Genomic DNA, 18,776 nt, shown 5'->3' on the forward strand with positions numbered 1-18,776 from the left:
CTTTGCCTGATGGTCCATGGTAATGCTAGCAGTTGTTAACCAGGATGGAACGGTAACTGGAAGGGGCCTGGAATGGCTGCTGAGCATTAATGACGTATCAACACTTTCCTTGTTGTCAGTAGCATGTTTCTTTGAAGGACAAACATGCTGTACTTTTCAGTGTGCATATTTTGGCAAAAATCAGTAAAAACGGAGGACTGGGAGCCTTAATTATAATAATTACTTGTAACCATACGTGTATTCCATCATAAAGCTGTTGGTTTTGCACCTGTTGTAACAAGGATGTCCCATTGTTCGTCACATCACTAATCAATCCATCACATCACTGGCCTGATGACAATATGGCGGGTTTGTTACAACAATGGCACAACTTCGCACCAGCCCCACGTGGAGCTTCCGAACAACAGTGGTGCCAGTACCTGAACGGTCATGCAATGTTTCTTTTTTTTTTTTATTCGGTTTCTCTTCTTCCACATTAAATGCACCTTCTTTCCCCCTGGACATGCGCAGAGTCGGCCCAGTGGTGGACCACGCCCTCAACACCTGCCTCCACCCACGAGACGCAGGAGCACACAGGTACAGCTCGGATTAGGAGCTATGATAGCGCACAGTTTAGTGTACCAAGCACTAGGCGACTGCTTGCGGGCCTCTGGTGAAACTGGGGGGGTCCCCAGGAGGCTGGTACCTCTGAAAGGCGAATGAGGCGCTAGCCTGTTGGAAACCACCTCGTTCCCTACAGAGCATCCCTGCACCCCTGATAGACAAGAAGCACCCCTATATGTCTGTGTGTCTCCCCTGTCACGCTGCCCTCCTCGCTGCTCATCTGTAGGCTCTATAAGTGCCCTGAGCAGGTGCTCAGTGACCTGCCTCATAGCGCTGTACACAAACTCCAAAAAAGTCTGATTAGGTTGGACGCTTTCTCACTACAGCCACAGAGCCCAACTCTGTGTAAACAATGGTTTCTGCGCATGCGCATCGTAGTCAGACTAGTTCATCTGTGGCAAAGGACCAGGATACCTGCAGAAACTGACTCGGGGTGTGCACCGGGGGCCCTATTACACACAGTGCGCACTTTCTCCTTGTGCGCCTTGGCACACCTCTAAAGAGGTGCGTCATGTGCAAACAGATAAAGTACATCCTATTACATCGAAGGCGCTGCCCCCGGGGCGCCCGTGAACTCGAGATGCCCTGAGAGCTGCGCATTCAAGTGAAAAATGGAGCAGATTTGGAGCTTTGAAGCAGCTGCGCCGTGTTTCACTGTGGAGACGACAACCCGCCTGCACTTTTAAGGGGGATTAGAGATCCTCTTGCAGGCCGATGCAGTGAGTGAATGCACCCACCTGCAAGGGGATGTCTGGGAACCCCCGTTTCACCCTCCAGAGAGCTGCCATCAGGGGGCGCACTGACAATGCACCACATCATAGGTGGTGCACTGACCGTACGGCTCCTGACAGCTTTGTTGCTTCTGTGCCCGCGTCTATACTGTGGCGCAGAGGCAAAGGGACTCCCTCCTTCACATGAGGTCACGCCCCATGCAAATGAGGGAACACCCTCTGGTGATAGCGCTGGTGATATACATGCACCAGCGCTCTCTGTAGTGCAGAAGGGGCTGTACAAGCGTCTGCTGCCTTTTTTGTAACACCAAAGTGCCCCAGAGGTGCACAATGTGGGCACACATGCCTGTTGCGCCCCAGGGGCACTTCGTATAATATGGTCCCAGAGAGGCACCTGTGCCCAGTGAGGGCAGGCACTAGGACCCCTCGCTCAGATTAGGCATGCAGCAGGGGTCAGCAACGGCAGGCACTAGGGATACACTCTCAGGAGCTGCAGGCACTAGGAATTGACACCAGGGACAACTGACAAACTTACTCACAGCTGAAAGATGGAGGTATCCCCTACACCGTGGAGTGCACTGCACCAAACCCGGAAGCCGAATCAAACTCTTGAAGGCCAGGAGCCGGACCCTGAACTCCTCAAGTTCTCTTTGGACTGGACTGAACTTCATGCCCTAAAGTGTTTCTGACTGAAAAACAAAACCAAAAACTCAATTTCTACCTTATGACACTGGAATCTTGCCTCACCATTAATTCCTGCATGAAGCATAGTGCTTTAACACATATATATTCAGTGCCCCTAAGTATCTGAAACTGTCATGCAGTGCTTTGTAAAAGTACAGAAACTAGGAATATAAATCCAGTCTGATGAGAAGTGCCAACCAAATGTCCAAGCACTTCTCCAAAGTTCAGCTGCCGGATAAATGTTTATAAAGCGCTTTTCACACAAACCACACATACTGACGGGTCTTTTGGCCCCTAATAAGTGCTTTTATTGGCATGAATGGTTGCAAAAGCAGGCTGCCATGTTTACACTACAGAATATCATTTACACCAGGGGAAGGCCAGTGGATTGCATCATGCCACCACAATCTACCTGTTTATATGGACAAGGCCTGTCCTATGGGGATCTGCCTCAGTCAGCAGCACAGTGCTTAATTTGTAAAAACAAAAGCTTGCACCATACATTGCCTCTGCCAGTGCTGCCAGTAACATAACTACATAGCTACAAGTCTGACAATTCAGACTGTTCAAGGCCCCCAAAGCTGTAAGAATGGCTTGGGCAGCAGGTATTAGTTGTTTTTAATGAAAAAATGAATGAATTAAATTAAATTAGACCAACACTGCCACCATGTGACAGCTATCATAAGTGCCAGTGTTGACAATTAAATGCCGGTGCCAAGCACTAGAAAGCCAAGCTCAAATTAAGCACTGCAGCAGCCAAAACACCGGTCAAGACCTCTATGTATGGACCAGCAGCAAAGTCCACTTGTCTCTGAAGAGGCCCATGTGCAAATGACCCTACCATCGCTTAGAAACCACAATACTGCAAGATCACAACCAAACACCACTAGGAAATAACTCTCAGTGGTGAGGCCTGCAGAGATTGGGTTAATCTTGTGGGCATCAGCCTAGAAAGTAATCTGCATCTCAGTGTCGAGTCCGGGATTTGGTTGGATTGGAGGGCAGTGTTAACCTTGAATCAGGAGGCAATATGTCCTAGGGACAAGGTTCAAAACAGCATCTCAACATATTGTGAATGAAGGAAGGACTTGCTCAAAAAGTGTGTTCTAGAGCAGAATTTAGAAGAACCATGAAGGCATATTACAAAATTCAAAAATACAATATGCAATAAAAAAGGTAGAAGCAGCAAATCTGATTTAAATGCATAAAGTCATTGCCATGAGGGCTGCGAGTAATAAGAACTATTCAGAATAATAGGTAAAATCAGAAATGGAGTAAATCTCAAAAGTGCAGCAAAGTAATTAAGAATTTGAGCAACATCCCTACAAGCATTGGAAAGATCTCTGGCCCACCTCTCAAATTCAAGGGTTTATACTGCCAATTTCTCCATAAGAAAGCAAGTGAACTGCAAACTCACCATGGTGTGAGATTTACGTTTTGAACAAATCAGTTCACAGCAATTTAAATCATCAAATAAACGTCTTACCTGAATACTGATTCACCCCTCTGAACTAATATCACTCAGAGGTGTCAGAAAACAACAGTGAACCATCGTGAATGAATGTAATACTGCGTGTGAGCAGAAGGTCCCTGGAAATATGTCACAGTAGGCCCTCTAGGAGGCTTTCTTCGAGAACAATGCCAATGCAGAAATAAACATATGCACATCTTTCTTAACTATGGGCAGCAGAATTATAAACTGAGGATAAACACAATGGTATTGCATCCATTTTGGACAAGATGGGGTCGAGGCCTAGCTGAGGCACAGTTAGCATAAGTCAAGAAAGCACACGTCAACAAGTCAAAGCCAATTCATTTCAGCTGGACTAACTCCATGTAAGAATGCACATGTGATACGAGTGTAGAGTAATTGGTCTACACACTATTCAACACAGAAAATCTTTATGAATCTTTAACAAAGATAGACTTGTACCCTCATCACCAGCGGATAGTGCGGCTTTCTGTATGCTGCTTGCTGGTACCCGTTCTTAGTGCTGTAATTGACACAAAATATTAGTTGTGCCAAACTCATTAGTATGCCCAGCTTGGGCCTAATCCTCTCGTGCGCCCACTGAACTCTTTCACTGGCTTGCATAGCGCCCACATGCCTGCTAGACGCTTCCTGGCGCAGTGGAAGTGTGCCCGAGTGTTAACTCTCTCCTGTGTTCCTGTTGTGGTCAGATCACCCAGTCACCTCGGCGAGCACCTCAACGGACCCCTCACCTGGCTCCCCGGCGGTGGCACCCCTCAGCACCCATGCCCATCTGTACATGGGCTGCCCCTCCTGGAAGGAAACCGGTGCCCACACTCAAGGTACAGCTGTATCCGCCTGCTGGGTAGAGCCTGGTGGTGTAGCCGGGCAAGGCGCTGCTTGGCTGCTCGCTGCCTGCTTGGGGCCTGGCGGGGGGGGGGGGGGGGGGGGGGGGGGGTAGAGGTTACCCGTGGTGTAGATTTATTCTACCTCTGACATGTGATTCAGGGCTTCTGATAATGTAATAACCACTCATAGTGAGAATCACGAGGCAGGCAGGCCTGGGCTGATTCATGGTGCACTTATTGGAAAACCACAATGGAAACACTTACTGCGGGATGTGCGCGAGGGTCGGTGATTACAGCTCAGACCTGGGAGGAAACCACAGACCAGAGCCCTCCCTTCAGCTTGTGTTGGGAGTCTGTCCAGCTACAGTCCACACCTGAGCCCTCAGCAGCTCATCCTAGGGGACAGGTTACTCCACAGACCAGAGCCCTCACTTCAGCTCATCCTAGGGGACAGGTTACTACACAGACCAGAGCCCCCGCTGCAGCTCATCCTAGGGGATGGATTACTCCACAGACCAGAGCCCTCGCTGCAGCTCATCCTAGGGGACAGGTTACTACACAGACCAGAGCCCACGCTGCAGCTCATCCTGGGGGATAGATTACTCCACAGACCAGAGCCCTCGCTGCAGCTCATCCCAGGGGATGGGTTACTACACAGACCAGAGACCCCTCTGCAGCTCATCCTAGGGGACAGGTTACTACACAGACCAGAGCCCCAGCTGCAGCTCATCCTAGGGGACAGGTTACTACACAGACCAGAGCCCTCGCTGCAGCTCATCCTGGGGGATAGATTACTACACAGACCAGAGCCCTCCCTGCAGCTCATCCTAGGGGATAGGTTACTACACAGACCAGAGCCGTCGCTGCAGCTCACCCCAGGGGATAGGTTACTCCACAGACCAGAGCCCCCGCTGCAGCTCATCCTGGGGGATCGTTTACTACACATACCAGAGCCCCAGCTGCAGCTCATCCTAGGGGACAGGTTACTACCCAGACCAGAGCCCTCACTGCAGCTCATCCTGGGGGATAGATTACTACACAAACCAGAGCCCTCCCTGCAGCTCATCCTGGGGGATAGATTACTACACAGACCAGAGCCCTCCCTGCAGCTCATCCTAGGGGATAGGTTACTACACAGACCAGAGCCCTCAAGCAGCTCCTCGTAGGGATAGGTTACTACACAGACAAGAGCCCTCAAGCAGCTCAACCAAGGGGACAGGTTACTACACAGACCAGAGCCCTCGCTGCAGCTCATCCTAGGGGATAGGTTACTACACAGACCAGAGACCTAGCTGCAGCTCATCCTGGGGGATAGGTTACTACACAGACCAGCGCCCCCTCTGCAGCTCATCCTAGGGGACAGGTTACTACCCAGACCAGCGCCCTCCCTGCAGCTCATCCTAGGGGATAGGTTACTACACAGACCAGAGACCCCTCTGCAGCTCATCCTAGGGGACAGGTTACTACCCAGACCAGAGCTCTCGCTGCAGCTCATCCTAGGGGATAGGTTCCTACACAGACCAGAGACCCCTCTGCAGCTCATCCTAGGGGACAGGTTACTACACAGACCAGAGCCCTCGCTGCAGCTCATCCTGGGGGATAGGTTACTACACAGACCAGAGCCCTCGCTGCAGCTCATCCTGGGTGATAGGTTACTTCACAGACCAGAGCCCCAGCTGCAGCTCATCCTAGGGGACAGGTTACTACCCAGACCAGAGCCCTCCCTGCAGCTCATCCTAGGGGATAGGTTACTACACAGACCAGAGACCCCTTTGCAGCTCATCCTAGGGGACAGGTTACTACACAGACCAGAGCCCTCGCTGCAGCTCATCCTGGGGGATAGGTTACTACACAGACCAGAGCCCTCGCTGCAGCTCATCCTGGGGGATAGGTTACTACACAGACCAGAGCCCCAGCTGCAGCTCATCCTAGGGGACAGGTTACTACCCAGACCAGAGCCCTCCCTGCAGCTCATCCTAGGGGATAGGTTACTACACAGACCAGAGCTCCAGCTCATCCTAGGGGACAGGTTAATACACAGACCAGAGCCCTCGCTGCAGCTCATCCTGGGGGATAGGTTACTACACAGACCTGAGCCCTCGCTGCTGCTCATCATAGGGGACAGGTTACTACACAGACCAGAGCCCTCCGTGCAGCTCATCCTAGGGGGATAGGTTACTACACAGACAAGAGCCCTCAAGCAGCTCAACCAAGGGGACAGGTTACTACACAGACCAGAGCCCTCGCTGCAGCTCATCCTGGGGGATAGGTTACTACACAGACCAGAGCCCCAGCTGCAGCTCATCCTAGGGGACAGGTTACTACCCAGACCAGAGCCCTCCCTGCAGCTCATCCTAGGGGATAGATTACTACACAGACCAGAGCCCTCGCTGCAGCTCATCCTAGGGGATAGATTACTACACAGACCAGAGCCCTCGCTGCAGCTCATGCTAGGGGATAGGTTACTACACAGACCAGAGCCCTCGCTGCAGCTCATCCTAGGGGATAGATTACTACACAGACCAGAGCCCTCGCTGCAGCTCATCCTAGGGGACAGGTTACTACACAGACCAGAGCCCGCGCTGCAGCTCATCCTAGGGGATAGCTTACTACACAGACCAGAGCCCTCAAGCAGCTCATCCTAGGGGATAGGTTACTACACAGACCAGAGCCCCAGCTGCAGCTCATCCTAGGGGATAGGTTACTACACAGACCAGAGCCCCAGCTGCAGCTCCTCCTAGGGGATAGATTACTCCACAGACCAGAGCCCTCGCTGCAGCTCATCCTGGGGGATAGGTTACTACACAGACCAGAGCCCTCACTGCAGCTCATCCTAGGGGACAGGTTACTACACAGACCAGAGCCCCCGCTGCAGCTCATCCTAGGGGATAGATTACTACACAGACCAGAGCCCTCGCTGCAGCTCATCCTAGGGGACAGGTTACTACACAGACCAGAGCCCTCGCTGCAGCTCATCCTAGGGGATAGATTACTACACAGACCAGAGCCCTCGCTGCAGCTCATCCTAGGGGATAGATTACTCCACAGACCAGAGCCCTCGCTGCAGCTCATCCCAGGGGATAGATTACTCCACAGACCAGAGCCCTCACTGCAGCTCATCCTAGGGGATAGGTTACTCCACAGACCAGAGCCCTCGCTGCAGCTCATCCTAGGGTTTAGGTTACTACACAGACCAGAGCCCTTGCTGCAGCTCATCCCAGGGGATAGATTACTCCACAGACCAGAGCCCTCGCTGCAGCTCATCCTAGGGGATAGATTACTCCACAGACCAGAGCCCTCGCTGCAGCTCATCCCAGGGGATAGATTACTACACAGACCAAAGCCCTCGCTGCAGCTCATCCTAGGGGATAGGTTACTACACAGACCAGAGCCCTCAGCAGCTCATCCTAGGGGATATATTACTACACAGACCAGAGCCCACAAGCAGCTCAACCAAGGGGACAGGTTACTACACAGACCAGAGCCCTCAAGCAGCTCATCCTAGGGGACAGGTTACTACACAGACCGGAGCCCTCAGCAGCTCATCCTAGGGGATAGATTACTACACAGACCAGAGCCCTCGCTGCAGCTCATCCAAGGGGACAGGTTACTACACAGACCTGAGCCCTCGCTGCAGCTCATCCTAGGGGACAGGTTACTACACAGACCTGAGCCCTTGCTGCTGCTCATCATAGGGGACAGGTTACTACACAGACCAGAGCCCGCGCTGCAGCTCATCCTATGGGATAGGTTACTCCATAGACCTGAGCCCTCAGCAGCTCATCCTAGGGGATAGATTACTACACAGACCAGAGCCCTCGCTGCAGCTCATCCTAGGGGACAGGTTACTACATAGACCTGAGCCCTCGCTGCTGCTCATCCTAGGGCATAGGTTACTACACAGACCAGAGCCCTCAGCAGCTCATCCTAGGGGATAGATTACTACACAGACCAGAGCTCTCAAGCAGCTCAACCAAGGGGACAGGTTACTACACAGACCAGACACCCCTCTGCAGCTCATACTGGGGGATAGATTACTACACAGACCAGAGCCCCAGCTGCAGCTCATCATAGGGGATAGATTACTACACAGACCAGAGCCCGCGCTGCAGCTCATCCTAGGGGACAGGTTACTACACAGACCAGAGCCCTCGCTGCAGCTCATCCTGGGGGACAGGTTACTACACAGACCAGAGCCCTCCCTGCAGCTCATCCTGGGGGATAGATTACTACACAGACCAGAGCCCTCGCTGCAGCTCATCCCGGGGGATAGGTTACTACACAGACCAGAGCCCTCGCTGCAGCTCATCCTAGGGGATAGGTTACTACACAGACCAGAGACCTAGCTGCAGCTCTTCCTGGGGGATAGGTTACTACACAGACCAGCGCCCTCGCTGCAGCTCATCCTAGGGGATAGGTTACTACACACACCAGAGCCCGCGCTGCAGCTCATCCTGGGGGATAGATTACTCCACAGACCAGAGCCCTTGCTGCAGCTCATCCCAGGGGATAGATTACTCCACAGACCAGAGCCCTCGCTGCAGCTCATCCGTGGGGATAGGTTACTACACAGACCAGAGACCCCTCTGCAGCTCATCCCAGGGGACAGGTTACTACACAGACCAGAGCCCTCCCTGCAGCTCATCCTAGGGGATAGGTTACTACACAGACCAGAGACCCCTCTGCAGCTCATCCTAGGGGACAGGTTACTACCCAGACCAGAGCCCTCGCTGCAGCTCATCCTAGGGGATAGGTTACTACACAGACCAGAGACCCCTCTGCAGCTCATCCTAGGGGACAGGTTACTACACAGACCAGAGCCCTCGCTGCAGCTCATCCTGGGGGATAGGTTACTACACAGACCAGAGCCCTCGCTGCAGCTCATCCTAGGGGACAGGTTACTACACAGACCAGAGCCCTCGCTGCAGCTCATCCTAGGGGATAGATTACTACACAGACCAGAGCCCCCTCTGCAGCTCATCCTGGGGGACAGGTTACTACACAGACCAGACACCCCTCTGCAGCTCATACTGGGGGATAGATTACTACACAGACCAGAGCCCCAGCTGCAGCTCATCATAGGGGATAGATTACTACACAGACCAGAGCCCGCGCTGCAGCTCATCCTAGGGGACAGGTTACTACACAGACCAGAGCCCTCGCTGCAGCTCATCCTGGGGGACAGGTTACTACACAGACCAGAGCCCTCCCTGCAGCTCATCCTGGGGGATAGATTACTACACAGACCAGAGCCCTCGCTGCAGCTCATCCCGGGGGATAGGTTACTACACAGACCAGAGCCCTCGCTGCAGCTCATCCTAGGGGATAGGTTACTACACAGACCAGAGACCTAGCTGCAGCTCTTCCTGGGGGATAGGTTACTACACAGACCAGCGCCCTCGCTGCAGCTCATCCTAGGGGATAGGTTACTACACACACCAGAGCCCGCGCTGCAGCTCATCCTGGGGGATAGATTACTCCACAGACCAGAGCCCTTGCTGCAGCTCATCCCAGGGGATAGATTACTCCACAGACCAGAGCCCTCGCTGCAGCTCATCCGTGGGGATAGGTTACTACACAGACCAGAGACCCCTCTGCAGCTCATCCCAGGGGACAGGTTACTACACAGACCAGAGCCCTCCCTGCAGCTCATCCTAGGGGATAGGTTACTACACAGACCAGAGACCCCTCTGCAGCTCATCCTAGGGGACAGGTTACTACCCAGACCAGAGCCCTCGCTGCAGCTCATCCTAGGGGATAGGTTACTACACAGACCAGAGACCCCTCTGCAGCTCATCCTAGGGGACAGGTTACTACACAGACCAGAGCCCTCGCTGCAGCTCATCCTGGGGGATAGGTTACTACACAGACCAGAGCCCGCGCTGCAGCTCATCCTGGGTGATAGGTTACTACACAGACCAGAGACCCCTCTGCAGCTCATCCTAGGGGACAGGTTACTACACAGACCAGAGCCGTCGCTGCAGCTCATCCTAGGGGATAGGTTACTACACAGACCAGAGACCCCTCTGCAGCTCATCCTAGGGGACAGGTTACTACACAGACCAGAGCCCTCGCTGCAGCTCATCCTAGGGGACAGGTTACTACACAGACCAGAGCCCTCGCTGCAGCTCATCCTAGGGGACAGGTTACTACACAGACCAGAGCCCTCGCTGCAGCTCATCCTAGGGGATAGATTACTACACAGACCAGAGCCCCCTCTGCAGCTCATCCTGGGGGACAGGTTACCACACAGGTCAGACTGCCAAAATGTAACAGGGGGAAAGGCTCACGAAATGGAGGGACAAAAACCCCCAGGTTACATACCACTTGAAAGGGGAAACCCCGGTTTTGAAGGTAATGATTACAGCAGTTATCATGTCATAACACTACAGAGCATGTTACACAACTCAACAGGACGTATTTTGTAGACTTTTGAAAAATGAGAGCCGAGTGGGCCCCGCCTAGCTGGAATCATTCACTCCCAAGTTACTCACCGCAGCGGCTGTGAAAACACTAATTTGTTTCACGAAGTTGTGTTACCCCTTTCACGAAACCCACGGGGAACTGGTGGGGTTGTGTCTTACCACCCACAGAGGTGAACCCACATTTGTGTTCTGCTGTTTATTGTATTTAATTATCGTTTTCCATAAAATCTGGGCACGAAACTGCAGCTAATTAGGAGCCAAAGTGCAATACGAGGGTTTGTTTCGTGTTCAGGCAAATACGGAACAGATGGCCGATTAATTTTACAAGCACACTCGGTACAAGCATAAACTCATTAAATGTATGTTTTTGTATTCAAGTTTCTTTCGGGCTTATTTTCAGCAGCACACTTTGTAGTATTAAATCCTAAACACGAAATAAATTATATGCAACAATGTGTTGTGACAGAAAAGTGCAACAACATGAAATGCAGATCTGTTGTGTCTGAATTCAGCGTCTACGAAGACCGGTTTTAACTATGTGGTTCCTGTTGATTGAGTTTTCCCTGAAATCCCATCAAACAGCTGTACTTTGGTGTCCCCTAACAATAAGTTTCACATAAAAAGTGTATGATAGGTCACGCTTGATATCACATAGAGAAAAACACCATGCAGCTAACTTTGTCCTACAAGGACTGGGACATCTTAAGGATTTTGAGGTCCCTGGGCCAAACATATTTTAGGGGACCATGTTCAGAACATCTTTGAATGTATACTCCAGTTTTATTTCTTTCAAGCCCTCTTTGGCCAGGTCACTGACAGTACACAGGCACACTCGTCCAAATTCTAAAGTGTTTACAGCTAATATTTAGGGATAGTGACGTATTTTCAGTATTATAACACAGCAGCAGTTCGCTAATATTACTGCAAATAATCTCTGTGCCCCCCCCCCTCATTTCTCATATGTGAAATCCTATTTTGATCTAAAATCAGCTTTTTTATGGATGTTCCATGAAACATAAATGCACATTTCTCTCCAAAATGCCTGTAATAGACTCTCACACATAACCCACATTAAAATAAAGGCAAACAGTATTTAAAAGAATCTGTTTAGGAATTATTCAAGGTCGTCGGGGCAAGACTCTCAGCAGAACAGAGGTGTCTCTATCAGGTGGTCCCTGAAAGGCTGGGGCCCCCGGGGCAGAGCCCACTTTGCCCAGGCCTTAAAACTAATAGGTTTAACAAGGATATTTAGACTTAGATTTCAGCTACATGCAAAAAAAACTGTGCTTGTCTCAGATGGGGCACCTATATTGATGTAGATTCCAGTGTGAAAGCACATTGTATTTCAAAGTGTAAGGCTCTGGTACCCACCCTCAGCTAAAGGTGATTCGCTCACTCCCAAAGGCTGAAGCCCACACTCCCAAGGCTGGGGCAATCATTGCCAAACCTCTGGTAACTGTATTACAGAGCAGCCTGTTGTGTGTCTGCACACAAATTACACACCTTGTTCCACACGCTGCACTCTGAGGCCCAGATTTACAAACATGTCACACAGCGCAGAGTAGCGAAGTGCTGTGCTGCGTGAAATGGAGGCAGCAGAACTGCGCCATGTTTTCAAAGAAATGGTGCAGTTGTGCACTGTCGCTGAGCGGGCTCTCTTTGGGCTGCCTAGCGCCAACGTATGCACCCTTGCACCACAGTGAACGCATGCAAAGAGGAAAAAACAAGTAGAAGTAAAGGTATTCCTCCTTGTTACACCAGCCTCAGGCAGGCACACCATTTTGGGGCAAACACATCTACAACTCTTTGGATTTTGATGCAAACCCACATTTACAAAGGATGATCCATGGGGATGCCAACGCACCATCCATGGAACGTCTCCTTGATGCAAAGTAATGCAAGGCAGTGTAATATGCTGCGTTCAGTACATTTTCTTTTTACAAAGCAACACAAATCGACATTTGCAGTGCTTTGTAAATACAAAATTAGATTTTTGTGTTGGGTCTGGTCAGAAAAATTATGCAAGCCTGATGCAAAGTTTTTGAGAATCTGGGCCTTAATTTGAAGCAGGTTTTCACCCTCTTCTCCTCAGTGACACCGCACTAGATAAACAGGCCACTTGAATTATGCGGCAGGCCACAATTTGTAGCTGCATTGACCAAGTTAAGTGGCAAAGAAAGGCAATTTATGCAGCAATTACAACATTTCATTCAAAGGAGTAATACCCCTACAGAACAGCGTAGCATATTTCATATTCATTGTGTAAGTATCAGGCCAGCGGTATTTTAGGAGTCAGTACATGGGACTTAAAAAGTGATGCAACATGTTCCTGGTTCTCATAATGGCTGAGTGCCCAGCTGAAGTAATTGCACCTTTGAGAGTGGTGTCCATAACATGCACAAGTTTGTCTTACTAGAGAAATAAATGACATCATGAAAAAAGAAGACATTCTATCCCTATTTAAATTACATTGAAATATTTAAGTAAGTAGGTAAGCAGCTTAGAAAGCGCTTGAATGCCCGAGGGTGTCTTGCTGCTGGTGTTCCCAACACAAATGCAATGGCTTAAATATTTAATTGGAGCCCTGAGAAAAGAACCAGGTTTTTAGACCTTTCCTAAAAAGAAGCAGATTGGAATGGGATGTCCAGGGCAGTGAGCTCCACAGCTTAGAGGCACAGAAAGAAGTCCCCACAGCCCATCAAATGGGAATGTTTACACTTTCTAGCCTCTTAAAATGAACAACTATGGCACACAATAGCTGAAGGGAACTGGTTAAGTTTGGTAAAGGGTCTGTCAGGGCATTGCAACTTGAGCGCAGAAAACATTAAATAACCTTTAAGCGTTTTAGCCTAGGGACACATTCTTTTTTGTTACAATCTGCATGTCACGCAGCAGGTGGTGGATTTTGTGGCACGTGTGGTAACTTTATGTTCACATTGAAAGAACTGCAGATGCGCATTGACGTTTCTTGCTGTGATCCTGTACAAAAGTATGGTCACATAACTAAGGGCCTGGTTTAGAGATTGGTGAACAGGTCACTCCGTCCTAAACATTGACGAATGCCTCATCTGCATTATTAGAACTGAATTATATCCTACGGCACTTGTAATAAGGCACACAGACTATTCATCTGCCAAACTTTAAATCAGAATCTTGGAAACTTCTAGACCAATCAGAGGAATCTACCACCCAATGCAGTATCATTTCATCAGACTAAACCCCTCATTATAAACATGTTGGTCCGGACCGGCATGCCGGCGGTGGCGGAAATTACCGCCATCGGCATGGCGGTCTGGCACGCCATATTCTGAACACAGGGAGACCGCCACAGGCAGCCCTTCGCTACTGCCAGGCTACCGCCACCAGGCAGCCTGACGATGGTGGATTTCCTTATCCGACAGGGCAGCGGAACCCGTATTCCCCCAGCCTTTCCCTGGCGGTTTCCCCCGCCAGGGAAAGGCTGGCGGAAGGGGGTGCTCCGGGCCCCCCTGGGGGCCCCTGCACTGCCAAATGCACTTGGGATGGGCAGTGCCGGGGTCCCTGTGCACAGCCCTGTCGAGCATGTCCATGCCCAATTTACGGGCAGTGATATGCGCGATGGGTGTTGCTGCACCCGTCGTACAGCGGCATTGACGACGGCTTCATGTGGAGCCATCGGCAATGTCCAGGCCCGGCATTCTGCTGGGCCGGCTGGCGGAAACACTGATTCCGCCCGCCGGCCCAGCGGAATGTTCATTATTGGGCCGGCAGGGTCTTCAACTGGCTGGTGGTCTGTGTTTAGACCACCAGCATGTTCCCTGCCGTGTTCATAATGACCCTCTAAATCATAAGTATTTGGAAAAAAGAGACCAATGGACTGATAGGGGTGACTGTCAATCACATATATTCACATTTCATATGCAGTAGTCTGTGAATGAGTGGACAAAGTGCGGACGGAACAGTGCTCAAAAAGTGAACTAATGTATATCAAAAAAGTGAACACAAGTATATCATAAGACACTGTACATTTCCCTGGTTCTGTATATTACTTACAAGTGTACATGTTAGGAATCTGTAAGACAATCTGCAGTTCCTGCTAATGTCATTATATCCAAATACCAAGGTATTGGTCTGGTGAAGTGACATTACATTGGATGCCGGGTTCCTCTGATTGGTCTGGAGGTTTCCAAGACTCTGAATGAGTCCCATGGGACCATGTTCATGCATAAGACATTGACTCTGGTCCCCTCGGGCATATGGGGTTGTCCTTGTTTTTGTGTTACAAACTTTAAATCAGTGCATAGGGGGTCATTCTGACCCCGGCGGGCGGCGGGAGCCGCCCGCCTGGAGGGAACCGCCAGAATACCGCTGTGCGGTCAAAAGACCGCCACGGGTATTCTGGGTTTCCCACTGGGCTGGCGGGCGACCGCCAAAAGGCCGCCCGCCAGCCCAGTGGGAAACACCCCTCCATGAGGATGCCGGCTCCGAATGGAGCCGGCGGAGTGGAGGATGTGCGACGGGTGCAGTGGCACCCGTCGCGTATTTCAGTGTCTGCAAAGCAGACACTGAAATACAAAGTGGGGCCCTCTTACGGGGGCCCCTGCAGTGCCCATGCCATTGGCATGGGCACTGCAGGGGCCCCCAGGGGCCCCACGACACCCCTCACCGCCATCCTGTTCCTGGCGGGCGGAACCGCCAGGAACAGGATGGCGGTGAGGGGGTCGGAATCCCCCATGGCGGCGCAGCAAGCTGCGCCGCCATGGGGGATTCCCAGGGCAGCGGAAAACCGGCGGGAGACCGCCGGTTTTCCTGTTCTGACCGCGGCCAAACCGCCGCGGTAAGAATGCCCTGCGGGGCACCGCCAGCCTGTTGACGGTGCTCCCGCCAACCCCGGAATGACCCCCATAGTTGCCCTTAAAGGAAAAACTTCCCATTTGTGAGGGATTTTTTTTGTTGACCATCAAGTAAAGCTGATTATTTTGTTACTTTTTCCACCTTGCAGTATTTTTTTAATTCTCCACGAAGAGATGGAAGGAGGAAAAAAAGTGTTGTGAAACTACATTTAATATTGTATAAGACCTCCAAACTGTTTGGGGTATGAGGTCATGGTGGAGCACAGTTTCTGGGCTCCCCCATAGCAAGGACTCGCCCCAGGGTGGCACATATGTGTATAATACTCTGCTATGTATACGTTAATGTGCACGCTCATTAGGGCACCTCCATGAACGACTTGTGTTTAGTGATATCATTTGAGGTTTTGTAACATTCTTCAGTGTTGACTTGCTTGCATCATGTTGACAGTAGGTACACCAGCGTTCTGAGAGGCGTCTAATGTTTTCTAATAAGGTGACTTGTCTTAGGTAAGTTTGTGGGCCGGCCTCTCATGGGTGGATTCCATCCACTGTGGGAAAGGCTGCCTTTTGCAAGCAGGGATGACTCTCAAATCCATGTGCAGGACAATTGTGACTGTTGTGCCCACACTCATAAACTGCTCTGCATGCCTTTATCAGAAGGAACCCAAGAAATCGAGGACATACCCAGCGAAACCCCAAACTCAGTGCCATTCCAAGGGGTGCAGAGCACACCAACCCCACCCGCAACAGAGCCCAGCAGAGTCCAGCGGCCAGACCCACCCGAGAACATCCAAGGTAAGGAATGGATGGAAGGGCACTTGACATGGTCGCATGGTCCAGGATGCCACGGAATGAGGGTACTGCCCAGGAAGGTGGTTGGTGGTACGCGCCAAGCCATAGGCTGACTAGAAACAAGTAGTGAAGACCTCAATAAAGTAGGGAGAGAAGCAGCCCGCGGGCTATTAAAACAGAGCATGGGCTGCAGAGGAAAATTAAAATGCTCCATTGACCAAAATGCACATTCCCACCCCATCACTTAATGTTACAATCAAAGTATCTCAGGTTTAAGTTAGCTTTAGTTGCCTGATGGTCAGACCTCTTGTTTCCAGAGCGGGCTTTGGGTCAGCCTCTTGCTTATGATTAGACCGTCTTGTTGTCTAACTTGGTTGTCTCTTTATTCAATCGCTTTCCTTCCTGTTCTTGCATTTGTCCCGCTTGGGAGCATGTCGGCCTCACAATGTTGTGATTGGCTGGCTCCCAAGCTGTCTCCGCTGGTCGGCCCCTGCCCAGGCTCCTCTCAACTCATTTTTTTAAATAAACTTTTTCGCCCACTGTTCTACTGTGTTAAACAGAGTTTTTACCCATCTCAAGATGGTCGCCCCCTAGTGCCCGAAGCCAGCAGCTTTCAGTACCAAGGCCTAGTAGCTTCGTCAAAGCGTGTTTCCCTCTGCTCCTCTTCCCAGCATTTACTGCATTTTACTTCCGGGTTCACTGAGCAGAACACACAATGGTACCAGCTAATGTGAGTCCTGAGATGACAGGATGGAAGGAAGTTGATTGACGTGGGTTGGGGGGGTGGTGCAATTTGAGGAAGTGGAGGGGTTAACTTTAGCTAGTTTTAGAAAGCTCAGAACTTTATCAAGTGAAGCACCAAGGGGCATATTTATACTCTGTTTGCGCCGAATGTGCGTCAAAAAAGTTTGACGCACAATCGGTGCAAACCCTGCCCCATATTTATACTTTGACGTCCGACCCCGCGGGCGTCAAAATTCCACCATGTGCGTAATTTTTTGGAAGGGGGAACCTTCCTTGCGTTAATTATATGCAAGGTTGGCGTTCCCTTCCAAAAAATGGCTTTAAGGTCTGTGCCCCATATTTATACTCTGACGTCATTTTGACGCACAGGAGGGGGTGGGCCTTAAAAAATGACGCACAGCCTGATGGGCGCCGTTTTTTAACGCCTGGGTCAGGGCAGGCGTTAAGGGACCTGTGGGCTCGGAAGGAGCCCAGAGGTGCCCTCCCCTGCCCCCAGGGACACTCTCTGCCACCCTTGCCCACCCCAGGAGGACACCCAAGGATGGAGGGACCCATCCCAGGGAACTAAAGGTAAGTTCAGGTAAGTATTTTTTTCAGATTTTTTTTGTGGCATATGGGGGCCTGATTTGGGCCCCCCTACATGCCACTATGCCCAATGACCATGCCCAGGGGACATAAGTCCCCTGGGCATGGCCATTGGGCAAGGGGGCATGACTCCTGTCTTTGCTAAGACAGGAGTCATGTCAATGGAGGTTGGGCGTAAAAAAAAATGGCGCAAATCCGGTTTGAGGCCTGAATTTTGCCTCAGACCTGACCTGCCCCATTTTTTGACGCACAACCCCCATTTTCCCATACGCCGGCGCTGCCTGGTGTGAGTTATTTTTTTTTATGCACACCAGTCCGCAGCGCCGGCTAACGTCATTCCATAAATAAGGCGCCCGCATGGAGCGTTGGAATGGCGTTAGCCGGCGGTAACATTTTTGACGCACAACTGCGTTGGCGCAGTTGTGCGTCAAAAAGTATAAATATGGGCCCAAATGTGTAGAGCTGCACACTGGAGTCAGGAAATGACGTAAGAGTAGCAGAAAGCTGCCACGTGACGTCAGGTTTATGGAGACATCTAGATAGTGGCAAAGAGGCCTGTTTTTCTGCAGAGTCTGACTTTGCAAGACCGGCACCAGTGCAAACCTGGCCCAGGGCTGTTGGCAAGGGCACTGAATGTTACAGAACACAAAGCTATGAGCACTGGCACGTCACGTGACAGGTAGAGCTGATGCTCAACTTTGGGGGGCATGTTAGGTTTCTAAGGGGGAACCCACAAATGAAACAACTGAAACTGTACCTAAAAGAGCACACATTAACCAAAGGGGACGGAGGCCCGTTGGGTAACTCACCCGGGGACGGAAGTAATGACTTTGCCTCTGCAAGGACCCCCAATATTTAATGGATGCGTGGGGGCAGCCGCTGACTGACAGGGCACGTGCAGAGCTGAGAGCGGGGAGTGCAGTAAATACACTTAGAGACTGAAATCAGGGTTCGGAAAGATCCAAAAAGATGAAGTTTCACTGTAACCTGAAAGGATAGTTAGAATATAACGCAATGCAGCGATGCAATGACGTCACGGAAGCATTATGTGTAGGGCTGTG

The 18,776-nt window shown here is 50.9% G+C and overlaps 1 protein-coding gene across 2 annotated transcripts in view; it reads left to right on the forward strand.

The window, feature by feature from the left end:
- NTNG2 (netrin G2) overlaps window positions 1-18,776 on the forward strand; it is a 447,915-nt gene that overhangs the window by 382,612 nt on the left and 46,527 nt on the right. The window contains exon 6 of one of the 2 annotated variants that reach the window (XM_069237102.1): window positions 16,252-16,389. The exons of the other annotated variant lie outside the window; for it this stretch is intronic. Coding sequence (XP_069093203.1) covers window positions 16,252-16,389 — 138 coding nt within the window. The remainder of the gene's footprint in view (window positions 1-16,251; window positions 16,390-18,776) is intronic. 2 annotated transcript variants of the gene reach the window in all.

The sequence above is a fragment of the Pleurodeles waltl genome, chromosome 6 (assembly GCF_031143425.1).
Source record: "Pleurodeles waltl isolate 20211129_DDA chromosome 6, aPleWal1.hap1.20221129, whole genome shotgun sequence".
NCBI lineage: Eukaryota > Metazoa > Chordata > Amphibia > Caudata > Salamandridae > Pleurodeles > Pleurodeles waltl.